Raw genomic sequence first — 17126 nt, 5'->3', positions numbered from 1 at the left:
TGAAGTTTTAACGGATTGAAGTGTTTTGGAAAATTTGTCGATTAAGTGCGCATGTGTTGTATGTAGTAAAATAATTCAATAAAATTTTATATCATTTAATTTTATTTAAATTCTTTATTCATTTTATTAAAGTTTTACGACAGCTAGACCATTAAAAATATAAAAGAAAAAAATTTTTAGGGTCAAGAAAGAAGAAAATTATTTTTAATTCATGCAAAATTGGCAAAATTGTTAAAGAAAAAGTGTAAAAAAATATTTTTCTTTAATTTTTGGTAATGTGAAGACATTTCGATATATTCGAGAGCCTCTGTACCAAAGGAATTAAACATTTCAGTCGAGATCTAACGCTTAAATTCTTGATCTCTCTTGTAAATCTTATAAAAATTTTCAAAAAATAGATTACATATAGTTCTTCTAATAACTGTCATAATTTACTGCAAAACGAATAATTTATTGTATGATGTGCAAATGGATTCACGCTTTTCTTATGTTTTCTTTTTTCTATTATCTGTTTTACATAAAAATTTTCACAAAAAAAACATATAGGACAAAGGCGTACTGAATCGACGGTTTCTTACTAATAAAAATTTAACTGATAACTTTAAGATGGTAAATCTGGTAAATAAAAGCAAGAAAAGCTAACGCGCAGACTACAGAAGTTGGTATTCTTCAATTTTCAGATTCATCCCATTTATTTCATAAGAATGTGTTGCAATTTAATTCATAAGTTGTAAACAAAACAACACGATCCTTTACCATGTCAATGGAATACCAAGTATTATATTTTCTTTTGAATTAGATATTCTCGTTTTCCAAAGAAAATTATATTGATTTTCTATTGTATTTTATCTCTGAAAATAAAAGAATTGAAGACATTCTCAAGAAAGCCCGAGAAATCACTGAAAAACTTCTTATATTTTTATTTTATTTTTGTATTTCCCATTTCGGAGAATACATGGGTTTTCTATGCATGTTTCTGGGCCAATTCACGCGCCTTGGCCTTCTCCAACTTCCTCTGGCGGGCGATACTCTTGAAGCCCAACAATCCACCACCCCAGTGCTTGCGGATCTCATCGTACCGCTCGTTGTAGTTATTCTTCACCGTCTCAACGAGCTTCCCGAGGGTCACGCGGTCATTTCCATCAACTTGCGTGAGGCACACACAAGTGCAGGTCTTACGTCTCACGAGCACTCCAAGACGTGCCTTTCCCTTCACAATCACGTATGGGACACCCATCTTGCGGCACAGGGCCGGGAGGAAGAGAACCAGCTGAAAGAGAAGAAACCCCAATCAATTTTTGTTAAGAATAATCTCTGAGAAATCTTCCTTGATAGAGATTCAGGGTCAAATTCGCCACATTGTTTTATATACAAGGAATCCAGGATTCCCTGCAGTTCAGGTGAAGAAATTATATTCATCACAGAATATGGAGAGAGAAGAAAATCATTTTCTGGATTAGGGAAACTCACCTCAATGGGATCAACATCATGGGCAATGACAACGAGGGAAGCTTTCTTCTGCTCCACAAGCTTTGTCACGGTGTTCGTTCCAGAGCGAATGGTATTGGGCTTCTTGGATGGTGGGGCCTCCTTGCCCTTTGCCTTGGCCTCAGCAGCAGCCCGGAGACGTGCCTTCTTGGCCAATTCCGATTCCGGACGGTACTTCTCGAGCAACTTGAAAAGCTGCACCGCCGTCTGCTTGTCGGCCGTCTGGGTGAATTGATTTACAGGCGGGGGCACCTTCAGACGCTTCTGCAGCACCGACTTGTGGCGCTGGATACGGATGTATTTTGGCCACTTGACAAAACGAGCCAAATCCCTCTTGGGTTGAACATTTTGACCTGCATGTTTGAGGTTATGTTACTCCCGCATTGTTTTTATGCCATTTCCGTGTATTTTTCACAGATTTCTCGCTACTCACCAATGCCAAAGTTCTTGGGGCGCTTCTCAAAGAGTGGATTAACCACCTTCTTGGGCTCCACTTTCTTCACAGCTAGGGGCGGAGGTGCAACTTTCTTCCCCACGCGTTTCTTCTTGTGTTTGCCCCCTGGGCGGCCTTTTGGTCCTCCCTAAAAGACACAAATCATTACAACAACATCCTTGGGGTACATTTGGGGTATTTTGCAACACTATTTACCTTCTTAATAACCATTTTTTAATCAAAAACTGCGGAAATCACGTCGACACGCGGCGGCCAATGTTTCCCGAAAAGAACGTTCGTGGCGCTTAGTTCGCTAACGGAGTGAATTTTCCACGACATCTGCGCCATCTGTGTTGTTTTTTCATTCTTCACAATTTGTCTTTTGGAAATACATTTTGAGCGCCAAATCCAAAAAGTATGTAAAAAAAAATAAGAATTATTTTTTCCATTTTTCAATGATTATTTTGTATTGAACTCCACAAAAAAAGCAAAAAATAGAATTTTTAATTATTCTCATTATTCTGCTCATCTCGATGGAAATCTTTGGTGGAGAGGGGCGTGAGATTCTGAAAAAGAAAGACATTAGAACTTTTCCAAAACCGAGAAAAAGTGAGTGAAAAACCTACCACTTTTACAGATGGCATGAGATGAAGGTACTTCTTGGGAATCTGCCCCTTTGATGTTAATTTCATCGTGGTCGGGATGTGGATTCGATTTAAATCCAAATCCTGGTCAACCTTATGCACCATCTGTAGTCGTTCCTTTTCCGAATTCACGTAAATGTCGTCTTTTGAATGGTGCAAATTGTGAACGAGGTAAGCATTTTTGGTGTGAAAAAGAGCATCGCAGAGTTTGCATTTGATAATTCCAGCACTGGGGAATTTTGTGCGCTCCTCCAGTGTGTGGTAATTCTCCAGGTGCTTCTTCAGATTGTGCTTCATTGAGTACTCAGCCCCACAGAGGTGGCAGTAGTATAGTGAACACCATTCCCCATTATTACTCATACGGATCTTCTTCGAGGGCGGAGGCACAATTGTTGTGGGAATGGAAGCAAAATGGGTGTTCTTTTCATGCGTTGCCTTTGCAGCTGCCGTCATGAATCTCGCCTCGCACAGGATGCAGTTGTAGATGGGCAAACAGTTGCTGTCAGCAGATGCCTCCTTTTGCTCACTGCACGTGAACTGATGGCGAATGAGAGAAATTCTCAGGGGGAATTGTTTCCCGCAGTACTCGCAGTAGTAGTTGACTAGGATATTTGCATGCTTCCGATGCTTGTGCTGGATTGCCCGGGAGATATCTTTGAATTTGTCTGGACACCATTCGCACTGGATCATGGTTGTTTTGGCATCACCACCGCTAGATGAGACTGTCTTTGGCACTGTGACTTCTAGAGCTTTAGGCCTTCCATTGTAGTCAATCTCATTATTCCCATGCTGCAGGAAGTGCTTCAGCAGATCGTTCCGGAGGTGAAATTTTGTGCTGCAGATGGAACAACTAAAATCCTGCGAGGATCCCGATGATCCAGGTAATTCTTCCACTTTCACACCCTCCACCTTTGTGGCCAAGTCTAATTTTGTTGCTTCGGGAATTGGTGTGGCAGCCTTATTGGCCATTTTCACCGAGAGATTATCTTCCAATTCAGGACAGGATGAAAATAAACAGGAAAATTTCACTAAATATTTGAACGTCCCATATTGTGCTCTCGTTATTCTCTCTAGAAAAATATTTTGTGAACATGCTTGTTAAAAGTTGTACCCTAACGCATATTCTTTTATCACATTATTTCCTCTTGGATATTTCTTCGTTTTTATCCCATTACAAATTCATTTTGTACATGAGCTAAATTATGTGTTACATAGCCATAAAACAAATTATCCTGCCATCAAGTGAGTCAAGTTTCTTTGACAAAAAAATGTTATTTTTTTTACAAACTTTCTAACAAATTACTTTTCAGTGAAGGTCTATTTGGGGATACGGTGTGAAGCAAATTTTTCAACTCCGCGGAAGTTCCCCTCAAAAATAAAGGAAATTATAATTTCTTCGTGCGTGAGTGGACAGGAAACGGGGCCATGGAAACGTACGAGAGTGTCCTGCTGGTGAAGCCCGAGGTGTTTGTGTACAAAATCCCCCCGCGCACCTCCAACAGGGGATACAGGTGAGAGGAAAATTTCCATTGTCTGTCAAAAAATAATTTTTCTATGGTTCTATGGAACTTCCAACAAAAACATAAATTCCCAACCCAATAAATCCCTTATCTGCCCACTGCAGTGGGTTTTTTTCTCTCTCGTGCTTTGCATACTGCGCCTCCGTCCTCCACTTCCTCAGTTGGAAGTGATAAAAAGAAATCCCCCGCAGATATGAATTTCTCTCTGCTATTTTGCTTTTCTGACATTTGATTGTGATTTTTTTTTCTCTGGAATTTCAGGGCCGCTGATTGGAATCTCCAGGAACCAACTTGGACGGGGCGTATGCGTCTGGTGTCCAAGGGTACAGCTGTCTCCATGAAATTGGAAGACAAGACTTCTGGCGCTCTTTTTGCCAATTGTCCCATTGAAACATATCCGGGAGTTGCTGTGGAGGCTGTCACGGACAGTTCGCGATATTTTGTGATCCGTATCCAGGACGACAATGGTATCTATCATCTTATTGACCAACAAAATCTTAACACTGATCTTGCATACTAAAGCGTGGATGTTTTTTTGTTTGTTTCTACAGCAGGACGAACTGCATTTATTGGGTTGGGTTTTGGTGATCGATCGGACTCATTTGATCTCAACGTGGCACTTCAGGATCATTTTAAATGGGTGAAGAATCAAGAGCAAATTGAAAAGGAGAAGGAAGCTCCACGGCAGGAACTGGATTTAGGCTTCAAAGAGGGTGAAACCATCAAGATTAATATGAAGATCACTGTAAGTTGGCAATTTGGTGGAATTTTTCGTTGATTTTTCCCATAATTTCGTGAATTTTTTTTTAGAAAAAAGATGGAAGCGAATCAACATCGAGAACTGGCAAAGCCAAGGGAACTAGTGGAGTGGGAATCCTTCCACCACCACCGGGAGTTGCTAATAAAATAGCTCCACCACCGGGACAGCTAAAGCCCAGCCCAGTGGCATCACCCTCCCATCGACCCGGTCAAACCGAATGGGGTGACTTTACTTCCGCGGGGTGAGTATTTCTCCACTCATTTTGCCTAATTAAAGCTTCCAAATAACTTGATTTTATCTTTCATCCTTCCAGGGGGCAACAGGCGCCACAGCAGCCGTCGCCGCAATCGACAAACTCAAATTGGGTGCAGTTCTAAAAGGACAACACCTCACACACAGGCATGGATTTCGCATGGAATCTCGGGATGCTGCTCAAATCTCAACATTTGGCTCGCATTTTATTCTCATAATGAAAAAAAAAAGAAAACTGAACAATTTTCCTTTATGCTGGCTTCCGAGACAAACCGTGCACACACACCTAATAATTTTTTTTTGATATAGTAGTTATTTTTTTTTAAACGTGGTAAGGGCAAAAGCCCGCAAAATATATATTATATATTTTTTCTAATATATATAGGATTTATTATAAAATAAGTTTTCCGAACGACTTTAAAAAGAAAATATTTTCCATTTGGCATTTAATTTTGTTTCTTTATTAAATATTCCACTTAATAGGAATTTTTCTTGTACAATAATATCGTTAATAAATTAATATATTCAGCTAGAGAGAATACAAAAAAAAATACTAAATTGCTTGCATTGTGAAACTTTAAACAAAAAAAAAACAGTGAGAACATTTAACGTAAAAGAAAAAAAAATAGCAAAAATATATAGAGGAAAATGTACTTATTTTTGAATGGAAAATTGCGAAAAACATTGTGGCAGAATGTGGAAAATATGTTGCATATTGACGTTATAAAGAGAAAAACTGGATAGTACGTGTAAAAATGTATTATTTAGATGAGAAAATAAATTTAAAGAAAAAAAAACATTCCAAAAAAGGCAAAAAAAGTTTTTTTTATTCATTAGGGGAAGGCGGGGCTAATAAAGTCACTTAAGGGTTTGGAAAAAGCTTAAAATATCATATTTCCTAGCTAGATAGAACAAAATGATCTGAGAAAGAGTTATAGAGCAGTAAATTTCCTAAAGAAATGAGCTATAAACGCTTTATCTATTTGGGAAATATGATATTTTGAGCTTTTTATAAACCCTTAAGTGACTTTTATAACCCCGCTCTCCCCTATTTTACTTTTTTAGCTGTTAGAATTAGTGATTAGTGCTGAAGATAGCTTATCAAGTTGATAATATCAACCAACATCCCGATTTTCTCTGTTTTAAAGGTTTTAAAGAATATTTTTTTCTAGTCCAATTTTCATCTGATTACTTTTGAATTTAGCGCCCTAAATGTAGTTCCAAAAGCCACCACTCCGCTGTATTTCTGGCGCCTATATTTTTTTGAAATGTAACGTTCATCGCCATGCTGCCAAATTGAGATCAACTCTCCCAGAAATATTTATTTATCACATTTTTATCGCCACATTTCTGTGTTTTTCTTAGTTTATCGGTTCTGCTATCACTCCCAAGTTCAATATTATTCACACTTTCTGCTTGTTTTCAGTTCACAAACTATTTGGGAGGGTGAAAATGAGCAATTTTTGGGAGTCGCACTATAAAGTTAATTGTGCTGTTTAATCCCGACGCATGTGCGTATAAACTTTCGCAATTTATGCATCGAAATCACCCATAAAATTGCCGAAATTGTCATCAGTTTGCATTAAAAGTTCACTCTGCCGTGAAAAAAATATGTATTCATTTTTACAGAGGTGCGCGGGAGTGGGAAAAAAGCTACACAATGGCTGTGGAGACGAAAGACTTAGAAATAGTATATAAAAAAAATTAACACCTGAATGTTTTACTGCAACACATCGTGGAAATTGATATTTTATTCAGGCAGCGTGATTTTTGTGCTTCTGTGTGGGGGCATTTTGCCTTATGAGTGCCATTGTATTTGTGGGGGGATTGGATGTTTTAGCAAAAGTGCGTTGTATGTTTGAAAATTATTCCGCGCGATCCGCCAATTCAGAATCATTCCTCGCTCAGATCGTCTCGTGATCAGATGCAGTCTCTGCAGTAAAAGTTTCTTCTACTTCTCATTTGTTACGGAAGTCTTTTTTTTGTGAATTGTGTGTGCCCTCTAAGGTGGGCACTACTCAATTCAATTGCTTTTTAAGTCTCAACTTCAAATTACTTTCTAAATCTTTCGCGAGTGTGTGGTGTTGGTGAATTTTGCGTGTGAAAAGCGTGCCATCGACTTTTCTTTTTTTTTTCCTGGAAAGAAAACACGCGTTGTAAAAGGAAAAATGTCAATGAAATTCGACGATAATAAGCTCCCCTACATTGATCTCGGGGATGGGTATATTGTGCGATTGGAGAAAGATGAGATTGAGGGAAAGACACGAGAGAAAGCCCTCGTGGAGCTACGCGAAACAGAAGATCTAAAGCAAAAGAGCTTCACGCAATTGCGCCAATTGCTAGAAGGTAAGAAGCCCCCCTCAAACGTAATTTGTGAACATTGTCCTTATTAAAGTTTTTATTAGTTTTTCGTGTTATTAAAAAATTCTTAATTATGTCGCTCATTTTCATCTTTTTTTTGTGCTTTTAACTACATAATTAAATGTTCTTTACTTAATTTCTGCAAATTAACTACTATACGTCCCAGATTTAACGCACTCAAAGTGTATGAATCTTTTTAGTATGAGAATTCTATGGAGGGAAAAAGCCACGCACAAGAGCTCTTGAGGTGTTTTTTTTTTATAAAGTGTTAGGTAAATAGAAATTAAAAATGCTGTATGTGGCTGGCTTTACAATAAGTGACCAAATTGACCCGCGGAGAATTGTTTAGAAAAAAAGAAAGACTCTGTTGAAAATTGTGGGCACGAAGAGAAAAAACGAAGCTTAGAGAAAGTAATTTCTTTCATTGAAAAGAAGAATTGTACTTAACTGACTTTTTTGTTGAATAAATCTTCATTAGTTTACCAGTTAAACCAAGTTTGAGCCCGATCGGACAACATTGCATTTTAGGTGGTACACAGAAGCTGTGCTATTCTTTTCTTCGAAAGAATCACAGCTAAAAGTGCTGTAAATTGTTAGGGAATACAAACCATAACAGTGAAAAATTCAATTCAATCCAAACAACGTTTAAAAAATTCTAGAAAAAATTGATCTAAAAGAATTCTTCATTCAATTCATTTATTAATTTTATTTTCTTATGATAAATGAATGCATAAAACTAAATTAATTTTAAGCTTTATAACTGATTTAACTCAGATATGCTCAGGATTTTATTTTTAATTTTCGCAGTCTTAAATTTTCTAGGAAAGTCAATCTCAATTAGAATTTTTGAGCTTCTTGTAAGAGTTCTAAAATTATTAAAATATTTTTTTAAACTCTATTAAACTGATTTTTTATATCGTTTTTGTGAAACTATAAACTTTTTATGCTGCTTTTATGCGCTCAAAGTCAACGAAGAATAAATGACGAGCGTACTAAATATAGTACAATGGGCAAATCTAGGTTAAATTGAGACTTTAAAAAATCAGTTTTTGGCACGAATTAATTGAATGAAATGGATCAAAAAGGGCAAATTTTTAATTTATATTACTTTGTCGGAAGAAAATTATAAAATTTTCTAAAGAATAGCACAATTTATTACTAAATTAATAGCTTTTAGAGCAAAATCAGCAAATAGATGAGCCTAAAAAGTTCCTAAATCTCAATTAATATGTAAAAATTCCCTGACGAATAATTTACAAGCGACAAGACCACCTCAAGTTGCAATTTATCACCCTATCTGTAGAAGCAAGATTTCAAGTTAAAGCTCATAAATTTTCCATTCTCCAATCGAAACACAAATAAGGAATTAAGAAATTACAGAAATTATCGTATTTATTTAACAAATATTTGTTCTAGGTTCATTCAACATAATTTTTTAATTTCCATTCAAATTGAAACTTTATTTTTGCTTTGTGTCATTTCCTCCCAAAATAATAGAAATAAACTACCAATTTTAGTTAATGCAAATTGAGGTACTAAAATAACATTTACGCAAAATACATTCTAATTTATTTTGTATGCGAGCACTGTGGGATGATTTTCAATTCCTCACGGCGGATTATTTAGCATTTTGTTGGTAATTCGCAAAAAATGTCTCAATCGATACATTTTTTTTAAATACATAAAGTGCGGAATAGAGGAAATGGTCAGTTGATTGAGTAAAAGCGCGTATCCGTTTGATTTTCAATGTGAAAATATAACGTTTTACTGTACAATATTATGTTACTTATGTTTGGAAATATAGAGACGCAGCGACTCACGTGTAAGGTCGTCCAGCAGACAAGGTGTTTCACTATTTAAATTGATTAATTTATTACAATAAAGTATTTCATTCACTCTAAGGCGGATTCTCAGAAGCTCCATAGAGTCGCACGAGAGTTGCCTTTTTTCGAGTGTTTCAAAAACCAAATTCGACACACAAACTCTATTAGCTATATGTTCATCATTTGAGCAATATACGCTAAACCTTGTGATTAGCATTTCATCTCAATTTGACTTTTCCCCCGCGTGTCTGTGTTTAGTTTTAGATCATCGAGCAAAGTGATTAATTTTTGGGGATTTTTTTGCCTACGTGCAAAATTAGCATACAAGTAAGTAGTTGTCTAAAGCAGCTCTCAAAAGATCCTCGAACTCACTGCAATTTCCCATGTGCGGTCAAGCAGAAAATGCTAATTTATTTGTTGAAAGAAATAATATTCATATGAGAACTGGACTGTGATGATGCTTCTTGGGAAGTTTATTTAGAAGAAGAAATGCGTATACGCGGGAAAAAAGAGATATGATTTGCGTGAGGTTGTCGCTGCGATCCATTGACATTGAATTGACTATATTTCTGGTATATCTCTTCATACCCTTGACTGCACGTAAAATATTATCAATGTGTCTCTTTTATTCTTTTTTTTTCGTAAGAAAAGACATTTAAGATTGTAAAGTATTCATTTGTCCATTTGTCTCACTGCTTAATTGCACATTTATACATGGAGAAAATGGTCATTTAACTTTGAAGAACAGAGATCGCCCTCCACGTATGAATCACTCTTTTGTTGGAGGTTTACTGAACTACATGAAAAATGAAGAAATAATTTTCAAAGAACTTAAGAAGAGCAACAAAATATTGTCTAGAAGTAACATAGGTTCATTATAAAGAATTGTATTGAAATGAAAGACTTGGTCGTTAATTTCTTAAGAAATCAACTAGATTGTTTTTTTTTCTTCGCTTTGCTAATTATTAATTCAACAGAGAATAGCTGACATGTCATTCTTAAGTAAATTAAAATTGCATTATGACATTTAATTGAGCTTCCAAAGCTTTTTATCTTAAATTAAGACTTTAAGCAAATACAGTGATGTCTCGCAGTGTAATGTATTTTAATTTTTATTCGAAGAATATCTAAATATTTCAGACTATAAAAAGAAATTGGGAATAGTAAAACAGTATCAATAAATTGGGTTCATTTGAAAGAAATTGGAATAAAATTAATCTACAATGTATAAACCACGAATCTATCAAAGTACCTACCTACCTATTTAGAGACTTGGCACTTTATAATTGATATATTGATCATTTGTGTGAGATTTCCCATAAATGATTTTCTTTCTAAAGGTTAATTACAAAAATCTGATAATTTATTTAGACACAAATAAGCTTCTCTTCAGACTTTGACAAAACACATTTTGTTTTTAATTATAAAAAAAAAAATGACGCACAAAGTTTCATCCATCTGTGCAGGAGCTTAATAGAGTCACTGTGAAAATAATTTATTGTTAAAATCTGCTAATGAACTTAAATAACATGATATGCGAAATTGTCGGTGTATTTAAAAAAAAAAGATAAAAAGAAACAAGAATAAATATGTAAATAAAAATATTTCTTAAAGATTATAATTGAAAGAAAAACTTATCTGGTTTTGAGACATTTTTTCTAATAAAAAAGGAATTACTTAAACCATTAAGGAAATCACTAAAAAATTGATGACAATTAATAAAATAAAAAAAATAAAGCGGAATTAAAGTCATAATAAAAGTTTGAATAATGATTTAAATTGCTTAAATCAGAATTAAAACATATTTGCTTATCAAGTTTATCTTTTCGTATTGAAACAAAACTAAAAGACAATATGAAAATAATATTATTCGGTTAATATGTAAGAAAATAAAAAATATATATAACGCTCTTTTATTTTATTTTAGTAATTAAACTTTTTGGTAATTATTTTTCGGATTCTTAACGCCTAATTCAAGAACACGTTACCTATCTGTTTTTATCTGAATTACTATCGGATCGTCTTGTATTATTACCTCATTATATTTATCCATTAGCGAAATGGAAATGTATAAAGAATATCCGAACATTAAAAAAAAATGAGCTATCTTTTAAATAAATAACATTAATTCTAATTCATTAAAAAATTGAAGAATCACAGCTAAAAGGAATAAAGTCAATCAAAAAGATCAACAGTTTTATCTGGGATTTTTTCTGCAACGTACGTTATATAATTACCGAGATGTTTGCATAAATCAATTGTAAAGAAAAAGTTTTTCTAACTTTTTTTTCGCATTTTATTATTTATAAATTCATCATCTTTATCAATATATGTTCCATTTATTCAATCAGTTGCAATAAATGAATGATAAAACGATTTAAATTTATAAAATATATAAATTTATTCACTCTGACAGCTTTTGGTGTTAAACATCATGAATACAAAACGTTTTTAGCAACAATGTTACTCACTCAACATATTTTCTTTTTCTTTGCAGAAGAGAAAGATCTTTGCGTTCCCCTGGCGGAAGATGAATTTCTCGTTAAATTCTTGCGACCATGTAAATTTTATCCCGAAAGTGCCTTCGAAAGAGTAAGAAAAAAAAACTGAATCACCTCCAAAAATCACTTCCCTAATAAAAAATTACCCTTTTTTTGTGCGCAGATGAAGAAATACTACAAGTTCAAGATCAAGTACAAGAAGTACGCCGAAGACCTCGTACCACGAAGTGTGCGGCATGTTTTTGAGAAGGAAATCATCTACTTGAGCCCATTGCGAACGAAGAATGGCTGCAGAATACTCATTCTTGAAATTAAAAGTGAGTGCAGACAGCTTTTATTGAATATTACGCAGGTCAATTTGTATGTAGATTTGAGAGAAATTGATGCATTGTTATTGAAAAGAAAAATCACAAAATAATTGCATAGGAATGGATGAAGAAAAATGCATTTTACGCGATTGAGACAAAATGACGAGAACCTTGAAATTACTGCGAGATCTCGTACAGTGATCATCTCCATGATGGGAGCTATTGAGGTAAAGATCAATGTGCGTGTTTTTTATGGCATAAAGAGCGACGCTTACGTGCATATATTGGAGAGACAATGAGAATATCACGAATATCATATTTTCAGCTTACAGATGAAATATTATGCACTTTTTTTAAGAAAAAAAAATAATAACCTCCACATGAGTGAAAACAATTAATAATTCTTCCTTATAGCATGCGCACATCCCACGCCCAGCTGACCCATTGACTCTCACCGGGGAGAGACAATATCACCTTATTCCGGGGAAAATCCACAATATTGTTATTTATTATTTAGAGGATTGCAATTGCATAACGTTGTGTTGCATTTAGCAAAATACAATGGATTCTCTCCATTAAAGGAGGGAGGAAAAAAACACATTTTAATTCAACCCGGTGTAACCCCAATTATCTAATCAGCAACTAAGAAAAACATTTTTTTTAACTCCTCTTCCGTTCAAATTAGCTCACATTGCATAGATAAAAGCATCAACAAAACAACTAATCGCCACACAGTTGTCCAAGACGCTATCGCGAAGCTCTCTAAAAGCTCTCAAACAACGGGGGCAATTGTACGAGAGATGGTTAAATCGGAAAATTGCAGCACAAACGAGTTTCAGGTCATTTCTCAATGCTGACTGGCCTTTCACAGTAAAAACTTTGCAAAAACCCAGGAGAAACAACGCACATACATATTTCTCTCTCCAGCATAATATGCAATTTTCATGTGAAAATATCTAGTGAGAATTTTTATTAATGATCGCAAACTACACAAGTTAATGTCCAATTTCGAAAATCCCAACTCGTTCTTAATATTGTGCAAGATGTAGAGAGTTTAGGAGAGTGAAATAGCCCCAGAATTTTTCATTAGAACTAAAATTGAGTTATTTTATAAGAACGAAAAAATAAAGTTTTGTTTTTTTCCTTAAACCAAATTTTTAAGGTAAATCTCTTTGGAAATAACTGCACGTAAATTATATTGATATCTATAAAATGTTAATTATTCATCAGTGCAGACAAGCGTACGCTTTTGCGTTTCCCACTCTTGAGAATATGATTAAAAAAAAACATTTTCACAGACTTTTCTCTCGATGAGGAACTTCAATTAATTCCCATTACATTACTAATCAATCAAAAAACTTTTTTTAATCATAATGCAATAGACAAGAATGTTTAAATTATATAGGTATAGGTACATAAACTATGTAGTGTAAGAGATAAGATTAAATTCAACATACATCCAAATTCTTGAGAACAAAAAAATATATCAATATTTTTTAAACAATTTTTAAACGCTCTTTTAGCTTTCATTTGTTTTGAGTAGCATATACTTCTGGAACTCCAACAAGAAGTTCCGCTTTAATTAAAATTATTTTCAATACTGAGGGGTGCGAGTCGAAAAAACCACGACTTCTCTTACGCATGATTTGGTAACAAAAAAAGTGCTAAGAAATTTAAAATTTTGAGAGGAAACCCAAACAAATGGTGAATTATGTATTCTACACGTTCTTTGTTAATTTTTTGTTCAAATTCTTTATCATAAATCTTTACATGTCATTAAACTTACAAATGAAATGACAAAACGGAAGACTTGAACACATAAGGAATACTTCTACCTAAACTTAATTATTTTATTGCGATGATTTAATATGTTTGAGGCAGAAATTTATAGTCATACTATTTAAAAAACAATTAAATTTATGCGTTTAGCATAATTTATTTGTATTTTTCGACAGTCTTGTATGATAATTTACTTACTTCGCGCACCCAACAAAATTATTCTCTTCACGATAATCTGATAACAAAAACTATCAACTTTAGAAGAACGAAATGCATTTTTTAGCTTGATTAATCTTGCTGGATAAATCTCTTGGATTAAATCTGAAGCATGAAGTGAAGATGAGCTTGACCAAGAAAACCCAAGTCAATGACCTTTTATTGCTCGATCTAGGTCGCGGTTATTTCAAACACTTTGACCTAACAAAAATCTTGAGTTAATTAATACCTCTTGTCTGTAAGTCAGGGCTTAAAATTAAAGTTTCATTCCACATTATATCACAAGTTCATGATTTATTGGGAATCAGAATAAAAAAATATTTGTCAAGGCAAAAACCTTCGACGGTTACTGCAGCTGTAACCTAATAAAATAATTTATATTTTTTTATTGTATCAATTTCCGTGACTCAAATTAGAATTACTCACACTTCAATGCAGAGTGTGGCTCTTCAGTGTTGTTCAGTGCTCTTCAGAGTTAATATATCATTTAATAATAATAATTCATTACAACGAGAATATTGAGGCCATCTGATTAGTAGGTAATATGAGCTTATACGGGAGATTTGTTTATAGAAGCGAAAATCCCCAATTTAGGGACCTCTGGGGTCATCCATGCGCCACATAAACAACGCATTTGGATAAAAGTTTTGTGAAGCAAATTCACATTGTTATCGTCTCTTTCCGCCATTACTTTGTAACAAAAAAAAAACTTTGCAATTTTATAATAAACATTTATCGTTCTAATTGTCCCTATTTTCCAATCATTTGCCACTCATTGCGTTTCATTTATGCAGGAAGTGAGTCTTTTATTGCTTTGTATATTTTTCCATCCATTCTTTCTAATCAAAATTATGTCAAGCGAACTGTTCATTGATCTTTGTTAATAATTCACGCATTTCTTTTCTTATCTCCAACGTTATAGAATGGAAGTTGAATGAATGCTCTCTGGATGATATCTTCAGAACTGTCGAAGTTTGTCTCGAAGCCGCCATGGCGGAACCCAAAACTCAAGTAAGGATTTTGTAGCAAAAATTAGTTTTTTTTTTTGTTTTCAATGACCCAATTTGCGTCTTTGAGAAAATATGGGGGACTAGGGCATGTTTAGTCAAAGTTGATTTTAATTTTAAAAAACAAAAAATTGTACAAAAATAAAATTCAATCAATTGTATCGAAAAGAACAGCTCAAGTCTCCCAGAAAATATTTGCATTATGTTTTTTTTTTTCAATTATCTAATTTGTATAATTTAAAATTCTATGACACAGGTGAATGGTGTGGTTGTTATTCTAAACATGGACGGATTGTCGCTATCGCATCTGACTCAATTTAGCCCCTCATTCGCCGCAATGCTCCTCCACTGGGTGCAAGAATGCATTGGGATCCGCCTCAAGGAGGTGCACATTGTCAACAATTCCTACATTTTCAACATGCTCTTTGCCATCTTCAAGCCATTCCTCACTGAAAAGCTCCGCAAGAGGGTGAGTAAAGGAATTTTTCTCATCACTTGAGTACTCGTGGAGACTTTTAGCACAAAAAGTACTACAAGCTCCAATGTGGAGAGTGTTGAGCTCATTTGTGTGAAGGCTACCTGACCACTTAAGATTCAACATGAGACGATTTATACGTGCTGATATTATATGCGGTTGCACTTAACTGCAATAAGCATTTCTTCAAACACTCTCAAGCTTGGCCTTTCAATGCCAATTGCCAATCAATATTATATGTATAGAATCTCGATCAACTAAAAACCTCATTTTTTAACTCGTTTTATCCATATATTTTATAAATCTAACACAAAATAAATAAAAATATTTTCTTCTCATTTTCCCGCCAGATTCATTTCCTCAATAAGGATTTCAAGACCCTCTGCACGTACATGGGCAAGGAGTGCCTTCGTCCACCCTATGGAGGTACCCTTGTGGCACCTGAAGTGGATGGAAATGTCCTTGCAGATCTATTCCAATTTCACAGCAAAGAATATGAAAGTAAATTATTTAAATTTTCATCCCTCAAATGAAAATTCTTAACAATAATCTCCCTTTTTCTTCCAGTTGCCAATACTTATGGATACAGCACTACTGGGAAATAGATGGTCAACATACGTTTTTTTGTGATAAGATTCCATGTTTCTTTTGCCAAATAAGTTTACATAAAATATTATTTTTTTGTACGTTTAGCAGGTGCTAATGTGAGGTGAATGAAGGAAAAATTGTAAATACACCTTTTCTTGAATAGAAAATATAAATTTTTCTACCACAAATTGCATAAATCTTTTATTTTTTTCTTCTTATTTTTTTTGTATTCTCAATAAAATTGAAATATTAATCATCAGCCCGGAGACATTTTTATGGAAATTTTATGTGGATATTTTCGAAAATTTATGTATGTTCTTTTGGGTTTAGCAGTGACTTTGGATGGGAATCAGTTACTATGCAGTGGGATTCACAAAAACCGGATGTTGGGAAATTTGCAAATTACCAAATACAACGTTGAAATGGAAATTCCAACAACTAAATCTCCTCATTGGTACAGCAACAAAGATTTACAAAAAAAAAAAAATACAAAAGTGAAGAAAAATATATTTTTGAATGAAAACAATTAAATTATTATTAGTTTGATGAGAATTTTAGACCCAGAATAAATAATATATTCAGAATAAATATAAGTAGAGGAATGCTGGGCAATATTTTTGTATCTATAAAGACTTCACACATACTGTTAGATCCTATTTAATAGTTTGGTCTAAGGAACAAAATAATTTTTAAACTAAAATATGAAAAATGAAAGAAAAAACATGCAAATTTGCCCCAATCTCCCCTAACAATATCAACCACTTTGTCTATTTGAATTCCTTTACATTTAATGCGACACACAATTTTATAATTAATTTTTATAAAGCGCAAATGGGTAATCTTTTAATCATAAAACCCAAAAAAATCAAATGGAATTTCGCGGTTGGCTAATCAAAAGAACGTCTTCAGAAGGAAGAGATTTTTCGTCACAAAAACCACTCAATCCTCTCTATATGTTGTGGTTAAAGCGA

General features: G+C 34.1%; 4 protein-coding genes across 4 annotated transcripts; 2 read left to right on the top strand and 2 right to left on the bottom strand.

Moving 5' to 3' along the window:
- Nucleotides 1-896: 896 nt before the first annotated feature.
- Nucleotides 897-2247, bottom strand: LOC129789103 (60S ribosomal protein L7a). Its single transcript, XM_055825743.1, has 4 exons — nucleotides 2138-2247; nucleotides 1922-2069; nucleotides 1471-1841; nucleotides 897-1270 (listed from the first exon to the last, which is right to left on the bottom strand). The coding sequence occupies exons 1-4, from the start codon at nucleotides 2150-2152 to the stop codon at nucleotides 965-967; spliced, it is 840 nt and encodes a 279-aa protein (XP_055681718.1). The 5' UTR covers nucleotides 2153-2247; the 3' UTR covers nucleotides 897-964.
- A 110-nt stretch (nucleotides 2248-2357) lies between these two features.
- Nucleotides 2358-3620, bottom strand: LOC129789077 (zinc finger protein 473-like). Its single transcript, XM_055825714.1, has 2 exons — nucleotides 2548-3620; nucleotides 2358-2487 (listed from the first exon to the last, which is right to left on the bottom strand). The coding sequence occupies exons 1-2, from the start codon at nucleotides 3532-3534 to the stop codon at nucleotides 2425-2427; spliced, it is 1050 nt and encodes a 349-aa protein (XP_055681689.1). The 5' UTR covers nucleotides 3535-3620; the 3' UTR covers nucleotides 2358-2424.
- Nucleotides 3621-3878: 258 nt separating this feature from the next.
- LOC129789119 (NECAP-like protein CG9132) lies at nucleotides 3879-5612 on the top strand. The gene is made up of 5 exons (XM_055825766.1): nucleotides 3879-4076; nucleotides 4347-4552; nucleotides 4637-4830; nucleotides 4896-5086; nucleotides 5159-5612. Exons 1-5 carry the CDS (start codon nucleotides 3991-3993, stop codon nucleotides 5220-5222), a joined length of 741 nt encoding a protein of 246 aa, XP_055681741.1. The 5' UTR covers nucleotides 3879-3990; the 3' UTR covers nucleotides 5223-5612.
- A 1152-nt stretch (nucleotides 5613-6764) lies between these two features.
- On the top strand, nucleotides 6765-16343 carry LOC129789097 (alpha-tocopherol transfer protein). Its single transcript, XM_055825735.1, has 7 exons — nucleotides 6765-7443; nucleotides 11779-11873; nucleotides 11946-12099; nucleotides 15008-15096; nucleotides 15349-15561; nucleotides 15918-16068; nucleotides 16135-16343. Exons 1-7 carry the CDS (start codon nucleotides 7266-7268, stop codon nucleotides 16170-16172), a joined length of 918 nt encoding a protein of 305 aa, XP_055681710.1. The 5' UTR covers nucleotides 6765-7265; the 3' UTR covers nucleotides 16173-16343.
- The last annotated feature ends 783 nt before the right edge of the window (nucleotides 16344-17126 follow it).

Source organism: Lutzomyia longipalpis, chromosome 2 (genome assembly GCF_024334085.1).
Source record: "Lutzomyia longipalpis isolate SR_M1_2022 chromosome 2, ASM2433408v1".
Lineage (NCBI taxonomy): Eukaryota > Metazoa > Arthropoda > Insecta > Diptera > Psychodidae > Lutzomyia > Lutzomyia longipalpis.
This window is presented reverse-complemented; position numbering and strand designations above follow the sequence as displayed.